The 15,859-nt window shown below is 37.3% G+C and overlaps 2 protein-coding genes across 3 annotated transcripts; one reads left to right on the forward strand and one right to left on the reverse strand.

Moving 5' to 3' along the window:
* Window positions 1-218: 218 nt before the first annotated feature.
* Window positions 219-1,945, forward strand: ndr1 (nodal-related 1). Its single transcript, XM_053479075.1, has 3 exons — window positions 219-462; window positions 908-1,635; window positions 1,793-1,945. Exons 1-3 carry the CDS (start codon window positions 219-221, stop codon window positions 1,943-1,945), a joined length of 1,125 nt encoding a protein of 374 aa, XP_053335050.1.
* Window positions 1,946-2,458: 513 nt separating this feature from the next.
* On the reverse strand, window positions 2,459-14,207 carry eif4ebp1 (eukaryotic translation initiation factor 4E binding protein 1). Of its 2 annotated transcripts, XM_053479307.1 has the most exons (4): window positions 13,987-14,206; window positions 13,710-13,892; window positions 5,251-5,442; window positions 2,459-3,183 (listed from the first exon to the last, which is right to left on the reverse strand). In XM_053479307.1, exons 2-4 carry the CDS (start codon window positions 13,843-13,845, stop codon window positions 3,152-3,154), a joined length of 360 nt encoding a protein of 119 aa, XP_053335282.1. In that variant the 5' UTR covers window positions 13,846-13,892; window positions 13,987-14,206; the 3' UTR covers window positions 2,459-3,151. The 2 variants fall into 2 exon arrangements, with proteins under 2 accessions (XP_053335282.1, XP_053335283.1); XM_053479308.1 differs by having other exon boundaries at window positions 13,710-14,207.
* Between the last annotated feature and the right edge of the window lie 1,652 nt (window positions 14,208-15,859).

Here is a 15,859-nt window from a genome sequence, read left to right on the forward strand (position 1 = left end):
GACGCGGATCACACGCACAACTTCAAAGGCAGCGCGCGCGCGGCGGATCATCAAACGGGCTGCAGTTTCTGTAAGTTTTGAAAGGTGCTTAATTAAAAGGCTCAGCATCAACGAACCGAAGTCATTCCTTCCAAGGACCGACCAGAGAGCAGCAGCACACCGCAGAGCTCTCTCTGTCCTATTCAGTTTATATCACTCGGATTATTGCTGTCATGACTATGAAACACTTGCTGTGTTGGATTCTGTGCTCGGCGCTGTGGGTGCGCTCAGTCTCCGCCGGTGCGCTCGGCGGGAGGAGGCGCAGAGCCGATAAAGGACCGTATCCGCTCTACATGATGCACCTTTACCGGACTTTACTCGCCGGAGACGGAAAGAAATTAGCAGGGACGTCTAGCGTGGGGATCGGATATGAACATCCATCTCTGCACGACTCCGACTCGGTGCTAAGCCTCGTCGCCAAAAGTGAGTATTCTACACTAATGTATATTCTAGGGTTTTTCACCAGAGTGACATTAGACTAACGAATTAGGTTGATAATACAGGTTGGTTTTGGGATTACAGCGTTGCGTTTGAATTACACCTTAAAAAATATTAAATTAATTTATTTTTTTTCGATGTCAGGAGCCAAACTTTACGCATGCCCTGCAATTTACTTCTTGTGTAGCAAGTTGTTTATTATGCTCAGGGTGTGTATTAGCTACAACCCGCACGACGTCTGCTTAAAAGTGGGAATACACAATTAGACAATATGAGTCTTCAGCTTTATTAACTGCGCCTGACTGCAGATGTGTGAAGGCTGTCCCCTGAATTGTTAACCCCCAAACATTAATTAAAGGTCCGCGTCTGAGTTTGCATTGTTTATGTTTAAGACTTGTCCTGATGTCCGTCTCTCCCTTTTTTTTTTCAGGCTGCTACCAGACGGGTGACAAGTGGGCCGTCACGTTTGACATGTCGTCCATCTCGGCAAGCGACGACGTGCAGCGCTCAGAGCTTCGCCTGCGCCTCCAGGAGTTCTCGGCCTCTGAGAGCCCCGTGGTGGACATCTATCACGCTCCCAGAGGTTCCGAGGAGCGTCTTCACTTGGGTCGCATTGACGTCGCATTGAGCACGTCTCCATCCTCACACTCCCCTTGGACAGTCCTCAACATCACCCAGCTGCTAAAGTACTGGCTGCACCAGGGGGGTCTGCCCCCCACACAGGCGCACTGGGATGAAGGAGCACCCCAGAATCTTGAGCATTCTGTCCAGCATCCAACAGCCAACAGCATAATGATGGTTGTTTACGCCAAGCAGATGAGGACTGATGCGTCCACGCTGATCCGAACAGCTGAGCTCTCCAAGTATGTGGCTCAGGATCATCGGACGCCCATTGAACCCGTGGGCCGAAGACACAAACGAAACCACCGGGCACATAAGAGGGTGAGCGAGGCAGCGGGAGGCAGCGCAATCCCAGCAAAAGTTGAGGGTGAAACGAAGACCCTGTGCAGGAAGGTGGACATGTGGGTGGATTTTGACCAGATTGGTTGGAGTGAGTGGATTATTTATCCGAAGAGATACAATGCATACCGCTGCGAAGGTGGTTGCCCTACACCGGTGGACGAGTCATTTACTCCAACAAACCACGCATACATGCAGGTAAGGAGAAACAAATTAATGCCTTGCATCCAAAACGGGTCTCTACTGATTCCCCACTTATATGACAAATAATGTTTTTAATATGGTATTTCATATCTAGTTGTGCCAACCTTATCCATTCATCTTGTTAATGGTAACCTTTATGTCTATGTTACAGAGCCTGTTGAAGCTGCACCAACCGGACCGTGTCCCATGTCCATCCTGTGTACCTACACGCCTGGCTCCACTCTCCATGCTCTACTATGAGAACGGGAAGATGGTGATGAGGCATCATGAAGGCATGGTGGCAGAGGCATGCGGCTGCCACTGATCTGACTCCAAACCGAGCCAAACCGACTTCAGCACTTAAGGCATCCTTGCATGCCCATCCCCAACAATGAGAGACTGCCAGAAAACTTCAGCACTAAGCAGAGAGACAATTTGTCCAAATGTGGGCAATGCACAAAAACATTTCTTCTTCCTTATTCAGGAAACATAGCCCTTTCACATACCAGTGATTAGTTCCTTTTTTAACGACTAAGTTAAGTGAATCAATGGATATGGACACAAGATATTGTATCAGGCTCAGGGTTTAATATTAGCCATTTTTACTGGTTAATTAAAGATTCACTCATACAGGAAGTTCAAAGGAACCGAATCAGTGAGGAAATTACTACACTGTGTAATACTTAAAATGAATAACTGCTTGTACGAGTTAGATACTCAACAGCTAGATATTTCCTCCAGTGATTTCCTGTTCATGTTTATAAACTGTATATTGTTTGTACATATCGGATATGACAAATGTAATGAAATATTTTATGCATATTTAGTAAATTTTGAGTCTTATTCAAATGTTGCTTTTATTGTGGTCATCACATTAAAAAAAGATGAATGAATTCTCAGATTTTTTTTAAATTGCTCAAACATTGGATTTTCCCCCCATGTTTAGATGAATTATATGGGGAGGACATTCATTAGATACTGTAGAATTGAGATTTACACAACATAACCAAAAATGATATATGAAAAAAAGGCATGTGCTTTTTTTTTTAATTACCTTTTGGTGAAAAACAAATAAATTCCTATTTTTTTTTTATCATAAAACGGTACCACTTTCACAGGGCAAAGGAGGGGGGGGGGGGGGTTTTCTTTATCTACCTCTCAACACTTTCACACTCTTCAGCTAAAGATACAAAAATCAATCAAACGAACTACTGCTCCTCCCAGAGGTCATGATGGCAAACTACACAAGCGGTAGCAAAAAGTGCTGGCTTTCACACATCTTGAGCAGAAGCTTTAATGCAAGAGCACTGGCAGTAACTCAAGAGTATTTAGGTACAGCAGTATAAACTGGTGTTGAGACTCAACTGCAAATGTCTTGTGCATGTCTGGAATGACAGCATCAATACATAACTATTATGGAGAAAAAAAAAAAAACAATAGTAGATAATGAAAAAATGTTGATAGAAGAAATCTTCCAGTTCATTCATCCTTTTAAGGCCAGTCATCACAGTAATGTTGACAAGCGACACTGTTAGATGTCCATTTCAAACTGGGCATCTTCACCTGTAGAGGACAGACATAAACTAAATATTATATTATGCATTATAATATAAAAAATACAATCATAATTATAGCAAAAGGGTTAGGGGCATCAGCATTATATATATATAAGTCCCATTTAAACATGTGAGAATTTTATAAAAACAAGGTCTTCTTCCACATAAAAACTCAAACGTGCTGTCTAAGCATGCCAAACCAACAGACAACTGTTAGCACTGAGTTTGTCACACTCTGATGTCAAACAAGGTGTGTTTGACAAGTTCTTACAAGACAAAAACGCCGGTTTTCCTGTCCACATCATCTCTGAAAAATAAATATCAAAATATTTACACGCTGAAAGAAATCTTCTAAAAGGTCCGTTTTCAGTGCCTGGGTGTAGGACTGTAGATATCGAATATTTTAGTAATCGAGTATTCTACCAAAAATTTAACTGATTAAGCGAGTAATCAGATAAAATTTACTTTTTTTTTATTAAACAGTAATGTAAAATATATAAGAGAAACAAAGATTAATTGGTTTTCTTTTTATAAATATCAACTTTTATTTTTTTAAATGCATACAGTATTTTATCAAAAATAAGCAGTCATTATTCACGATACAAGGAATAGCTCAAAGTTGACAGATGAATTAAGTGCATTACAGTGGCATACATTCTTATTTTAAAGCCTTTTCTCAGACGCAAAAACTAAATAAAAAAAAGGTATTTTAAATAAATAAGTATCAAAACAACTAAAGCACATATAAAAATAAATTTAAATATATTTTTGATTGCTCCTTTCCATTTTGCAGCTCACAACAAAATGCTCCCTTAAATCAATACACCGCTGACTGTGTCTCCTTCTGCTTTGTGGGTGACATAAGCGCTTCTTCATCTGTGTTTACTGGCAGCTTGTACCCAGAAGCGCGCTGTCACGCCAAACACATTATTGCGCAAAAACATAACGCAAGCTTATAAAATAAATTAAAAGAAGCTTCGAGGCAGAAGACTTGGCCTCGATCATTTTTCGTAATCGAATTACTCAAGTTACTCGAGGAATTGTTTCAGTCCTATGTAGGTGTGCGAGTCTGCATGTGGATAAAAGGCCTAGAAAATGCATAGAAAAAACTCTTAAGTATACCCATATAATAATAATTATTATTATTCAGTTATTTGTCACATGTTTTTGCATATCCTAGTTAGGAAGTTGAGGTTAGAGCACAAGATCAGCCAGGATACAGGACCTCTGGCGCAGATAAGTGTGGCAACAGAAGCTTGCTCAGTGGCGCTGTGGTCCGAACTCCCGACCTTAAGATCAGTAACCCACCACTGCCCATATGTTTGGAAAAGGAATTGGACTGCAAATGGTGGTGGACTAATTGTTTGGAAATGGTTTTATAGCCTTTTCCAGAATTTGCAGCAACAATCGCTTCCTTAGAGCCTTGCTTATGTCTTCGCATTATGTAAGCACACACCTGACTGCTACAGACCAGCAAACTGCCAAATCCCCTGTTTTTTTGAGGTCTACAAACATGCTGATGATTAATTAATTATGGTCCGATAAATAGCAGCACCTGGTTGCAACTTACTCTCTTAAATCCTATGGAAGCAGGAAGAAGGTACTTAGTATTGCACACATGATTTTTTTTTATGTTTGTTAAATAAATAATGGTATGGTGAAAAATGTTATTTGTTATTCATCCGAGGTTGTATATTTATGATGTTTTATTATTAAAACTTTAGCAAGTCCAGATTATTAAAGTACACTTTAACCTGCATTTCCAAATGTCTTTAGAGCTAAAGAGCAGTCTTCTTTTTAAAATATTTGTTTGATGATTATTTTTCAGGATGGAAGTTGTGCGAGAACAATTCAGACAAATGCGTAGTATGAGTTTATAGGACCCCTGAAAGTAGGAGTATGCTTTTACCAGAAACTTATATAACACCCAGCTGGGAAAGAACATTTTATAAATATTTAAACCTCTGACTGACAAAAATGGACTTTATTTTTAGATCAAGTACATCCTCAAACTGAATTGCAACTAATGTAATACTGAGTCATAAATAAAAGTTCACTCTCAGAGGACACGTACCCGTGGCCTTGTCCACAGGAAGTGTCCTGTTGTTACTGACGCTCTCTTGAGGGAGGGTTTTGTTATCAGGGACAGTGTTTGTTGGAGGGCTGGTCACCCCGGGGATGTCAGGCAGGCAGCTGGGAGGTGTCTGGGCCAATGGGGAGCTACGACACTCCAGCAGGAACTTCCGGTCATAGATGATTCGAGTTCCTGTTGGGCCAAAGCAGTGATTATTTTTAATTTTACAGTTTCACAGTTTCACAGTTTTTATTACAATTTTATTACAATTCAGTACTGTAAAGTCCACAAATGTATTTAGTTTTAAGGACTTTTTCAAATTTCATTCCCTTATCAAAATAGGACTCAGTGTTTGATTAAAGCTAAATCCAGTTGATTAGTGAAGTTGTTACTGTAATCCTGTAAGTTACTATAAGCTAAGATTTGTAAATAGAAGACATTTTACAGGATCAATGCCAACAATAACAAATATAGTGTGTAAGGTATAACTAATAAGAGTGACCTAGATCTGCTTTTTCCAGTTTTTCAGAATCACATTATCTCACAATACATTTAAAAGTTACCTTGGTACTTTGTCTCAACATGGTTTAATTCTGCATGTAAATAAACAAGAAGCAGCACACAGGCCTGAGTCACACTTTTGTCATGCACTGCTTTGAAACATGGTGATGAAGGTAAACAAATGGTAAACAAAAGAGTGCAGCATTTGTAGAGTTTAGTCAGGTTGAATGGATCCCTGGTGTGTTCTCCACTTAGAGCAGTTCCTCAGGCAGATGAGAAGCAACACCACTCGAGAATGAGTCTAGGTGGTCCGAGTAAGACCCCTTGTTTTAGGTGGAAAGTGATTTAATTTTGAATTAAACCAGTAGAAGGAAGTGGTTTCAGTTGCTACCTATTGTAGATGTGAGCTGTTAAACGCTGCATGTCCCAACATGTCCAAAAGAGGTGTTAAGTTGTGACATACAAAACTTATTCAGCATTTCTTAAGGTACAGTACCTTGTAAGAATGGGAATCACCAGGAACCACCTGATATTATATTGTATATGTATATTACATAAATATTACACACACTATTTTATTTTATAGATAGATAGATATCATATTTTACAGTACCTACTTGCTGATTCGATTTTTACTGCGATTCTGTTTGTATCTCAGTTTTATAAATATCATGATCTGATATTACATTTCACTTGTTAGATTTACTGTTGCCATCTTAGAGACTTTAGCTACATACCAGCCTTGACGACAATTAAATTTTTTTTGGTCAGATCAAATTTGCATGTCATGACAATTCAAATTCATCTGAAATAGCACGTATCAAAGTTACTCAGCATCTGGGTTAGAAAACGTCATATTTGTTGCGACCACTTATTTATTTTGAACAACGAATGTGACTTTAGTAAAAAATATGCTTGAGATTTTGCTTCGGAGGATGGTAAGCAGTTAGTCGGCTGTACTTGTTGAGAAAGAAGAAAGCCAGATGCCTCGCTTTAGCTTTTTTTTCACTACCGCTGAAAAAAGTCTAGGATCACTTTTTAAAGACATGGTCTGTCATGATTTTTATTTATTTAGACATTGTAAAGCAATGTTGAAGACCTCTAAAATATGCAAAAATATGCTTTAAACAATTATTGTTGAGATGTATCTGCTAATCATGATCTGAAAAACCTTCATAACAGCTCTAATCAAAGGTGCTGTTGATTGGTGATTTTTGAGGCTGGTAACTCTAAATAAACTTCTACTCTACAGCAGAGGTAAGTTTTGGCCTGTTAAGGTCATCATGAGTCAGTTTCAGTGCTTGATGGGTTTTGCAAATAAACTTGACAATACTGTTCTTGCTGGAACCATTCCAAAAATGCTGTGTCTTAAAATAATAACTGACTGTTGTTGCTACATAATTAATAATTCCATATGTGTTATTTCATAGTTTTTGCATCTCCAGTATTGTTGTAGAATGTAGAAATGATCCATGAACATGAGTCCAATTGGCAAAACATTAAATTAGAGCGTTCAGACAGCCCTAAAAAATATCTTATTCATGTCACATCCTTCATGTATGTTCCTATATGTATCTCAACACCATACTGCTCAATACTGCAAAAAAAGCAACAGCTACGTAAATAAAAATAAAACTGAGATATTCTGGCCAAAGCAAGGTCATCAGGAATAGAACATCTGGTTAGAACACGGTATCAGTCATGTGACTATAAGGCAGCTGAGTTCAGTGTCAGGCTTCCCACACCCATCACACACTTTCTCTTTTGCACCCTCACTCTTGCGCGCATGTGCACACACGCAAGCATAAACTCATTCTTAAGTGCACACACTCTTGTATACATCCTATTGAACTAGTAGATTAAATATTAGCATTAAAAGGCCAATCGTCTTACAAATCACTCAAAAAATATTTAGTGCAGATGTGAAAAAAAACACTCACATTAACACTCAAAGAAAAAAAGTAAAATAGGAAGTGTAAAATAAAGATGTACAGCAGCACAAAACAGTCAGTTTACCACATGCTCGCTGTTACACCGCTGTTGCATCACAGCAGTAAAGTCCACTAAGTCACTGTTCACATTACTCACTGACAGAGCAAGCCACAATGTGAAGTCAAATAACAGATAAGCAGCTCATGCACAGGGAATCAAGTACAAAAAAGGAGGTGCATTTATTTTTGCTTGTATCTCCTTTAAAACTATGTGAAGCCAAAATTATAAACTACTGCCAAGGCCATTCAGGGACAAATAGCAATTCATCTTGCAATTATTTCTCAATTATTCTGATACTTAGTAAGTTCAAAAAGAATAAATTATGTTGTGGCCAGCACTGTATGAAATCTCACTCCGCTTAGAGTCAGATCAGGAGGACATGCCTGCTTAAAGAGGAGAAGCCACACAGTTATTTTTTGTTGGACTTTTGGCTGCAGCCTCATCAAGTGGTCGTCTCAGAGGATCATCATATTCGTTCAACAACTTGGCACTGGTTTTATGCCGGATGCTCTTCATGGCACAACCCCTTCCATTTTCTCCGGGCTTGGGCCTGGCACTGCATCCAGTGGCTGGGGTTTGGGCACTGGCTGGGAATCGCATACGGGCCTTATTCGAGAAACCTACCACTAAGCCAACAATGCCCATATTATTTACATTTGTTTACATTAATAATTTGTATTCCTTAAATTAGCAGCAGTATGGAAAAACTAAACTGAAGCTAGAAAGATGTTGCATTGAAATTGGACATTTGTAGTCTCTGAGTAGATGTTGAATGTAAAGTGAAGAGCATGCAGTCTTTCCCACTTAAATAAAATAGCTTAAAAATAGCAATTACCTAGGATTAGTAACTTTTTAAAATTAGTACTTCAGCATCCCCTAATGTGTAAGATTTTAGAGCCAGGTCCAAATAGTTGGCCACTGAGAAATAAATTTCAACTGTCTGCAATAACATTTACACATTTGGCAGACGCTCTTATCCAGAGCGACTTACATTTATTTATTTTTTTTATCTCATTACACATCTGAGCAGTTGAGGGTTAAGGGCCTTGCTCAAGGGCCCAACAGTGGCAACTTGGTGGTTGTGGGGTTTAAACCTGGGATCTTCCGAACCGTAGTCCAATGCCTTAACCACTAAGCTACCCCTGGCCCCAATAAGATCTTGGAGTTCATTTTAAATAATAAATAAGAATTTAAATTAATATCAGGCCAAACAGCAGGCTATCTGATTTAAGTTGATGGTGTTTCAATACAACTCTGGTGAACATTGTAGGAATTATACAATTTCTCATGTGATTTGTCTGGTTTTAAAGGGCCAAAAGTTAACTAGACAACCTCCCAATTATTAATTGCATTCCAAAGGATTTGTCTGGAGGTTTTACCAATAACAATCATGCCTGCCTGGAGTCCGAGACATTTGAATTAAACTTAGCACAACTCTGTTGCTGGTCTTTTACCCACCCCTGGCAAGGGGACGCCACAGTCCTGCTGCTTTCGCCAACAGTCATATCGTAAATAACCATTAGGGACCATTGATTCCTTTGGCAGCCGCACACATTCATGCCATAAGATGGCATGCTATGGTTTGGGTCAAGAGCTGTGTAGTAACCATAGTAACTGTGATAGGGTTGCATGGTAACATGGCAATAAATCCTCTAGCATCATTCTTACACTTGAACCCTCAAGGACCTTATCCAAGCCACAGTATTAAATAGGAGTGTACCAATTAGGGTATTTGGGGCCAATCACCGCTACCCGATGATTACAGAAACCAGAATCAGCCAATACTGATCACCGATGTCTCTGAGGTATTGGGTATCTTCCATTTAAAGTGTTTTATTTTTTGTGTAGTAATGTTTATTTACTATTAATAGCAGTAAAAATAACTCCTACTGTACTCGCTTGTTATAACTCGCTGCACATGAAACAAAGCTGTGAATAAATAAATAGAAACTCTTCACTAAACATTATTAAATAAACACAGACATCAGTCACTTTGTATTTGACACATCCATCATGGCTACAGCAAGCATGGGCAAGCATTTCTTTATAAATATCAGAAGTTCTGCATTTTTAAGTCTACATCCTGAACAGTCGCTCACTGCCCAACCCGCATGCAGGGAGTAATAATACATTCTTACTATTTATGTCTATTCCAATAACAATCAGCTACCTACTGTGTAATTATTAACAGCAGCACTATTAGGTAGCTACTAGCCCTTGTTGCAATACTTACTAAATTGTAGGCTAATGCTACCTAGATACCTTAAACCATTGGGTAAAAACCTGCATCTTCATTTCCATCAAGTAAATACACTACCTTGCCAACAAAATACTGTATGCCTTTAACTTTGATTACGGCATGCAACATGGTGGCCAGTTCATGTGCGATGATTCCTCATGCTTTCAGAACCACTCTCCAGAGTCCTCCAATACGCGATAACCTGGTCATTCGTACATCCAGATCGTTACCTGACATCATTTTACGGTCACATAATATTGCTGAGCCCTGACGTGACCAACTGAAGCAATCCCAGATTATAACACTAGCCTCCAAAGGCTTGAACAGTCTATTTTGACACATCAGTCCACAAAAGTTTTGGATCTTTCATCTTTAGATGATTGGTGGTTGACCTGGAAGTTATTAGCTATGTTGAAACATGTGCATATAAATGTTGGCCCTATTCTTTGCTCTGAAGGCATGATGAGAGCTGCTCCTGTCACCAGGCTTTGATAACAGCAGTCACATTCCAGTGTGCTGTAATCACTGAGCGTGTCTGAGAAAATAGCCACAGAAATAAACTAAAAGGACAGACAGATGAGATGAGAACATGCAAAACAATCATTTGGCCAAAACATGTTATTGGTGCTAAAAAGTTTATCTATGTAAAAAAGTGAATTTTTAGATAGGATCATATAACACCATTTTTCAATAACTTAATGCTTCTTATCCATCAATCTATGCTTAGTTTTTTATTAATATGCACACATTTACATTTTTATCAGACAAAAAAAAAAAACATTTGCTAAATACAATTTAATTCCCTTTGATGTAGTGTCCATAACTTTCTTAAAATTAAAATTTTTCAATGATTTGAATTGTCATTCAGGTAAAACCAATTTAGATTTCACATGAAAAAAAAACAAACCTGAAAAAGAATATTATTCCAAAATGCAAAAATTGTTAAGATATTGCAACATGAATGCTTACGACCATGGTTACAGGCATTACAAATAATTTGTTTTTATTTTACCAAAAACAGGAATGCTTTAATTTAAGCAACAATTTTTACAGGTTATAAGCTTCTAGAGGCTAACACCTACGTTTATCAGTATTTAAAGAAATTCAGTATGAGGGCCCTTTTTGTGTGTACATATAAAAACATCTCTATGAAATGGCTTAAGTTAGCAACTTGAAATTTTTAGAGAAACAAGATTGGTCACTTCCAAGTTACATTAACTTCAGAAGCAGCTTCTTTGGCACACAGATTTTCTGCATTACAGTGATACCTTAGTTCACGAACGCCCCACAGTTCTAACAAATCAGTTTACGACCAAAGAATTTGCCTTAAATTTGTCCCTGTTCTTAAAGTCCATCTAAAAAAAAAAACGACCCAGAAACCACTATACCAAGCTTCCATGAGTGCGCCGCACAGCATCAGTTTTGCTCAGTCCATGGTCGTGTGTCACACACATGATAAAAAAAATTTTGTGCACAATGAAGTGACGTTCAAGCACTATCGTATATCAATTCTGTGATGCACAAAATAAGCATTATGAAAGAAAGCAGGAAAGATGCAAAGAGGAGCCACTTACTGCTGAAGTGCATTCACTTGTAGGTAGACTAGTAAGGAATAAAACACCATGTTGCTGGAAATGAATCAACAATTAGTTGGTGAGATAAAGCAGAGTTACTATTACTCTGCTTTATCTTGGTTTATTTTTATGTTGGTTTATCTTGGTTTAACTCGGTTTATTTTTATGTTGTAGCATTTTGCTATGCGTCTTTGACTAGTCACATTTTATTTAATCTATAGTTTAATATGTAATTGTTGGAAAAATCTGGGAAGCTAATCCTGCTCATTATTATGTTACAGTACACAGTTTGTAATCTCAAACACTCTATTTTTTCTTTCTCAAAGTTAATAGATGAAAGGCAAATACAGCCTGTCATGATACAGAGACGTCATCTGTCTGTAAATATGCCTATGGTGAAAACTTGGGTTCACAGATTTTGTATTTGGCTTTGTATTTGTATGTGACCTTCTAAGATCTTCACATATAGACCTTTTGCACTTGACGTCACAACATCTGGCCACCATGGTCCGTGTACTTCGGGATATGGTGGCAAAAGGTATGTTACTTATCAGATGCCAGTACCAAAATCCACATACAAAACCAGAAAACACTAATAATGTCATCTTAACCACCTTTTCTTCTTAGTAATTACTACTACTTTCTTCTGACCATCTGTTTAGTTTTTCTTCACAGCTAACATGAGCTAAGCAACTTTTAACACAAGACTGAATCCCAAATTAATTTCTAATTTCCTAAATTGACAATACAACTTGGTGTGTGGGACAAGTTACTGTATACCCAACATAGTGCACTAGTTTTCCCATTTTATGCTACTGGGGATTCAAGTCTGGAATATTTAGTAAGGTATTAATTAGAAAGGTTAAAATGTCAGTCTTGGTTACCCTTACCTGTATACTGTAAAGCAGAAAGCATAGCATATTTCTTAGCATCATGCCATTTGCAACAGAAGTGCTGAATGAGCTACAGTAAAGCTATCGCTAGCAAATGGCACCAAATCCAGGAGGCATCACATACTTGCACACCGTCTTAAGTAAACATGTTATTATAACACAGCAAACTATTGCAATTTAATATCCTTATTATTTTCCTTTATTTGAAAATCACATCACACTGTTGTCTCTTACAAAGTGCACCAAAACATACTGCATATGAAAATAATTGGCAGAACAGAAGCTATCAGTTGCTTGGTTACTCTATCAAGTAAACAGGCAGGTAAACAGGTAAATCATCTGCTAATATTTGTTTTTGTTTTTTTACACCCTGAACATAACATTCTAATGAAAATACCTAGTCGCCTAATGTGGATTAACCGTACTTGTGCCATCCTCTGCTGTGACTCTGAGGCTATTGTAGTCACAGGTCTGCAAAAGATCAATACATGAAAGTGTTCAATACATTAAGTTATTTATTTTTAACTGTTAAACTAGTATATTTTATTTCTATATTTACTTAATTATTTATTTTAATATAAACTTGCAGCATGGCACAAATACAGAAGTATTGCAAAATTGCAAATGCAATTAGATAATCTATATAAATTGCTTTAAAAAAATAATACAAAAACACGACTAGTATCTTTCACTGCTGCCCCATGTGAACTCTACTTCGATTGAACAGTGTTTGGTTTGCTCCTTTTTTTTTTTTATTTTAGAATATGTTACTTTTTCTTGCACCTTTTTCTTTTTAAACTCATGTTTTCAACCTAACTTTACTTTAACCACTTTACTACACTTTACTACTTGGTTACTTAAGACTACGTTTTATAGATTCATGAACATTTTGCATATTAAAACACTTAAGTTATGTTATACAAATAGTTTTAAGTAACAAAATTTTATCAGCTTTTAAACAGTAAGCCATTAACATGATCATACATTTACAGTGATTCTCTGAAGTGAATTAATAGGTAAATATATCTTTGGGAATAAAAAAGCTTTACTCTGAGTGATACCAAGCATTGATACTGGAGACTCATTACGTGAAAGATAACCAGATTAACGATTAATTATGCAAAGTGTCCACCTACATGCTTCTGCACTTGAGCTGTTACTATAGAAACGAGTGCATTAACATAAACCCGAGGTGAGGAGCGGCTAGTGGAGAAAGTTTTAACTTACAGGTGAATCAAAGTCGAAAATATGGATTTGTACCTCCAGGGGTGGTGCTAAACAGAGTTCCTCCAGGTGTGCTGGAATAATCATGTGGTAGATGGGCCGCGTCGCAGATGATCACCCGTCTGGTTGCCGGGATGGCGCGGCTGCTGGTTTTCTGATTGTTTGTGGACATTTTGCACCCTGTTCAAGTCCAAAACTTCCAACTCTCTGCTTTCAACCCTACACCACAATCCACAATACAGGCTGTCAAACGTTTTGCTAGCTCACCAGGAAAGTGTCAGCTCTTAGCAACTTAAGTTTAACATCTGATTACCTTCTCCGTCTTTTTAAACTGAACACAGCTACATACAAAATACCAAAAGAAATAGTGCGACCGGGTAAGATTAAATTATCATCTCATTCACGCGCTCACACTTACAAGCTAGCTAAAATAGCTAAGCTTAAGAACAACCACGTTCTCTCTCACTCACTCACACCTACCCCCCTCAAACACATACACACACGCAACATACACCACACACACTCCACATAACACTAGCAAAAAGCTATTTAAAACAGAGCTCGTGACGTTACCATTGCGCCCTCATTATGCGACACTTGGGTGCTAGGGCATGACGGGAAATGTAGGTTATTCGTTTGTTTGTTTGTTTTTAAATAAACGTTTGAAGTTTGGCGTGATGTGTAAAATGGTTCTTTTTAAAAAGTAATTTCCGATTAATTTCCACCAAAGTGAGTATAACATTTAAAACGATTTGTTAATTTCCTAAAGTTATTATGACAAAATTTGTATTTTATTTTTATTAAATCCAACTGCCTGTCTGGTGATATGATCATGATGACATAATAATAATAATAATAATAATAATAATAATAATTGTATTCATTTATAGTTTAAAATAATGTTTGCATGTAAATAAACATGTTTACCAATGGTTTAAAAATTGCATTCTACATTTGATTGAATTAACATTTTTTTTCTGCATCATTATAAAAAATTGCTTGTCATTAATGTCAAACATGCATCGAAAATTGATGTTAATTAGTGTTACACTGAACTGTCATCAGTCAAACTACATTGTGAAAGCATTGGTTCACAGTCAAAAGGCACATGCTCTGATCAACACTGAAAGTTAAGTCATTTAATTTATCAATAAATTTATTGATTTGTCCAACCCATTTACCTCTTTTCTAAACAATGAACTGTCAAACAGAATGGTCTTTGCCAGCTTTAAACATGCAATAGTGTAAGCTTTACTAAAGAAACCTTGCACTGACCCTAATGACAACACTAACTACAAGGCTATTTCCAACTTCCCATTTAATGTTAAGCTATTAGAAAAGGTTTTCTTTACCCAGGTCTCCACCCACCTGAACAATTCTAACATTTTTAATAAGGTTCAAACTGGATTAGGAGCAGCAGCATAGAATGAGCGTTATTAAAGATTTACGATTATATTCTGCTTATTGTTGACTCTAGCTCTATTTTAGTCATACTAGATATTAGTGCAGCCTTCAACACAATCGATCATAATATTATTTAAAAGCATTTAGAGGTTGAGTTTGGCAGCATCCTGTGTTAGAATAATTTTCCTCTTGCATAAGCGATAGAATCTTTTTAATATGAATAAAAAAATGTTCATCATTCCCTGCTTTGGTGAAATGTGGTGTACCCCAAGTCTTAATTTTAGAACCCCTGTTGATTTTCATTATACTGTACCTACTTGGCTCCATCCTTACGAAATACATATATTTTTTTAAGAAATATTTATTTTTAATCATTATAATACAATGACACAAATTGTTACCTCCCTGCTTCACCTGCTTAGAGATTTGCACTAGAGATCCTATTAAACTGTCTGGATAATATTAATTGCTAATTGGCATGAGACATTTTGCAACTAAAAAATAACAAAACTGTAATTGTGCTTGGCTCAACCAGTTCTCTATCTAGGCTAGTTCATTTGTTTTGTCTCCTGTCTTCATATTTGCACAGTAAAATTATAAATGTTGGTAAAATTCTAGTTCGAAACCCATCAGCGTGACTCTTAACTTCTTGTTTAAATGACTTTGCAGGACTACTGTCGCCCTCTGCTTGCTCACCAGGGACTATCTGACCATTTTGATTCACACACATTCAAATTCCATACAAAATTAAATAATTCTTTTAATTGTGTAAAGCTGCTTTG

The sequence above is a fragment of the Clarias gariepinus genome, chromosome 19 (genome assembly GCF_024256425.1).
Source record: "Clarias gariepinus isolate MV-2021 ecotype Netherlands chromosome 19, CGAR_prim_01v2, whole genome shotgun sequence".
In the NCBI taxonomy this organism is placed as follows: Eukaryota; Metazoa; Chordata; class Actinopteri; order Siluriformes; family Clariidae; genus Clarias; species Clarias gariepinus.

What these genes read in the sequence shown, in the direction of transcription:
- ndr1 (XM_053479075.1), top strand. Translation starts at nt 219, where the DNA reads ATGAAACACTTGCTGTGTTGGATTCTGTGCTCGGCGCTGTGGGTGCGC. An exon ending in GCTAAGCCTCGTCGCCAAAA is followed by an intron (nt 463 to 907) that starts GTGAGTATTCTA and finishes TTTTTTTTTCAG; the next exon opens with GCTGCTACCAGACGGGTGAC. An exon ending in CAAACCACGCATACATGCAG is followed by an intron (nt 1,636 to 1,792) that starts GTAAGGAGAAAC and finishes TCTATGTTACAG; the next exon opens with AGCCTGTTGAAGCTGCACCA.
- eif4ebp1 (XM_053479308.1), bottom strand. Translation starts at nt 13,845, where the DNA reads ATGTCCACAAACAATCAGAAAACCAGCAGCCGCGCCATCCCGGCAACC. An exon ending in GTTTAGCACCACCCCTGGAG is followed by an intron (nt 5,443 to 13,709) that starts GTACAAATCCAT and finishes TTGGCCCAACAG; the next exon opens with GAACTCGAATCATCTATGAC. An exon ending in TCCTGTGGACAAGGCCACGG is followed by an intron (nt 3,184 to 5,250) that starts GTACGTGTCCTC and finishes TGTCCTCTACAG; the next exon opens with GTGAAGATGCCCAGTTTGAA.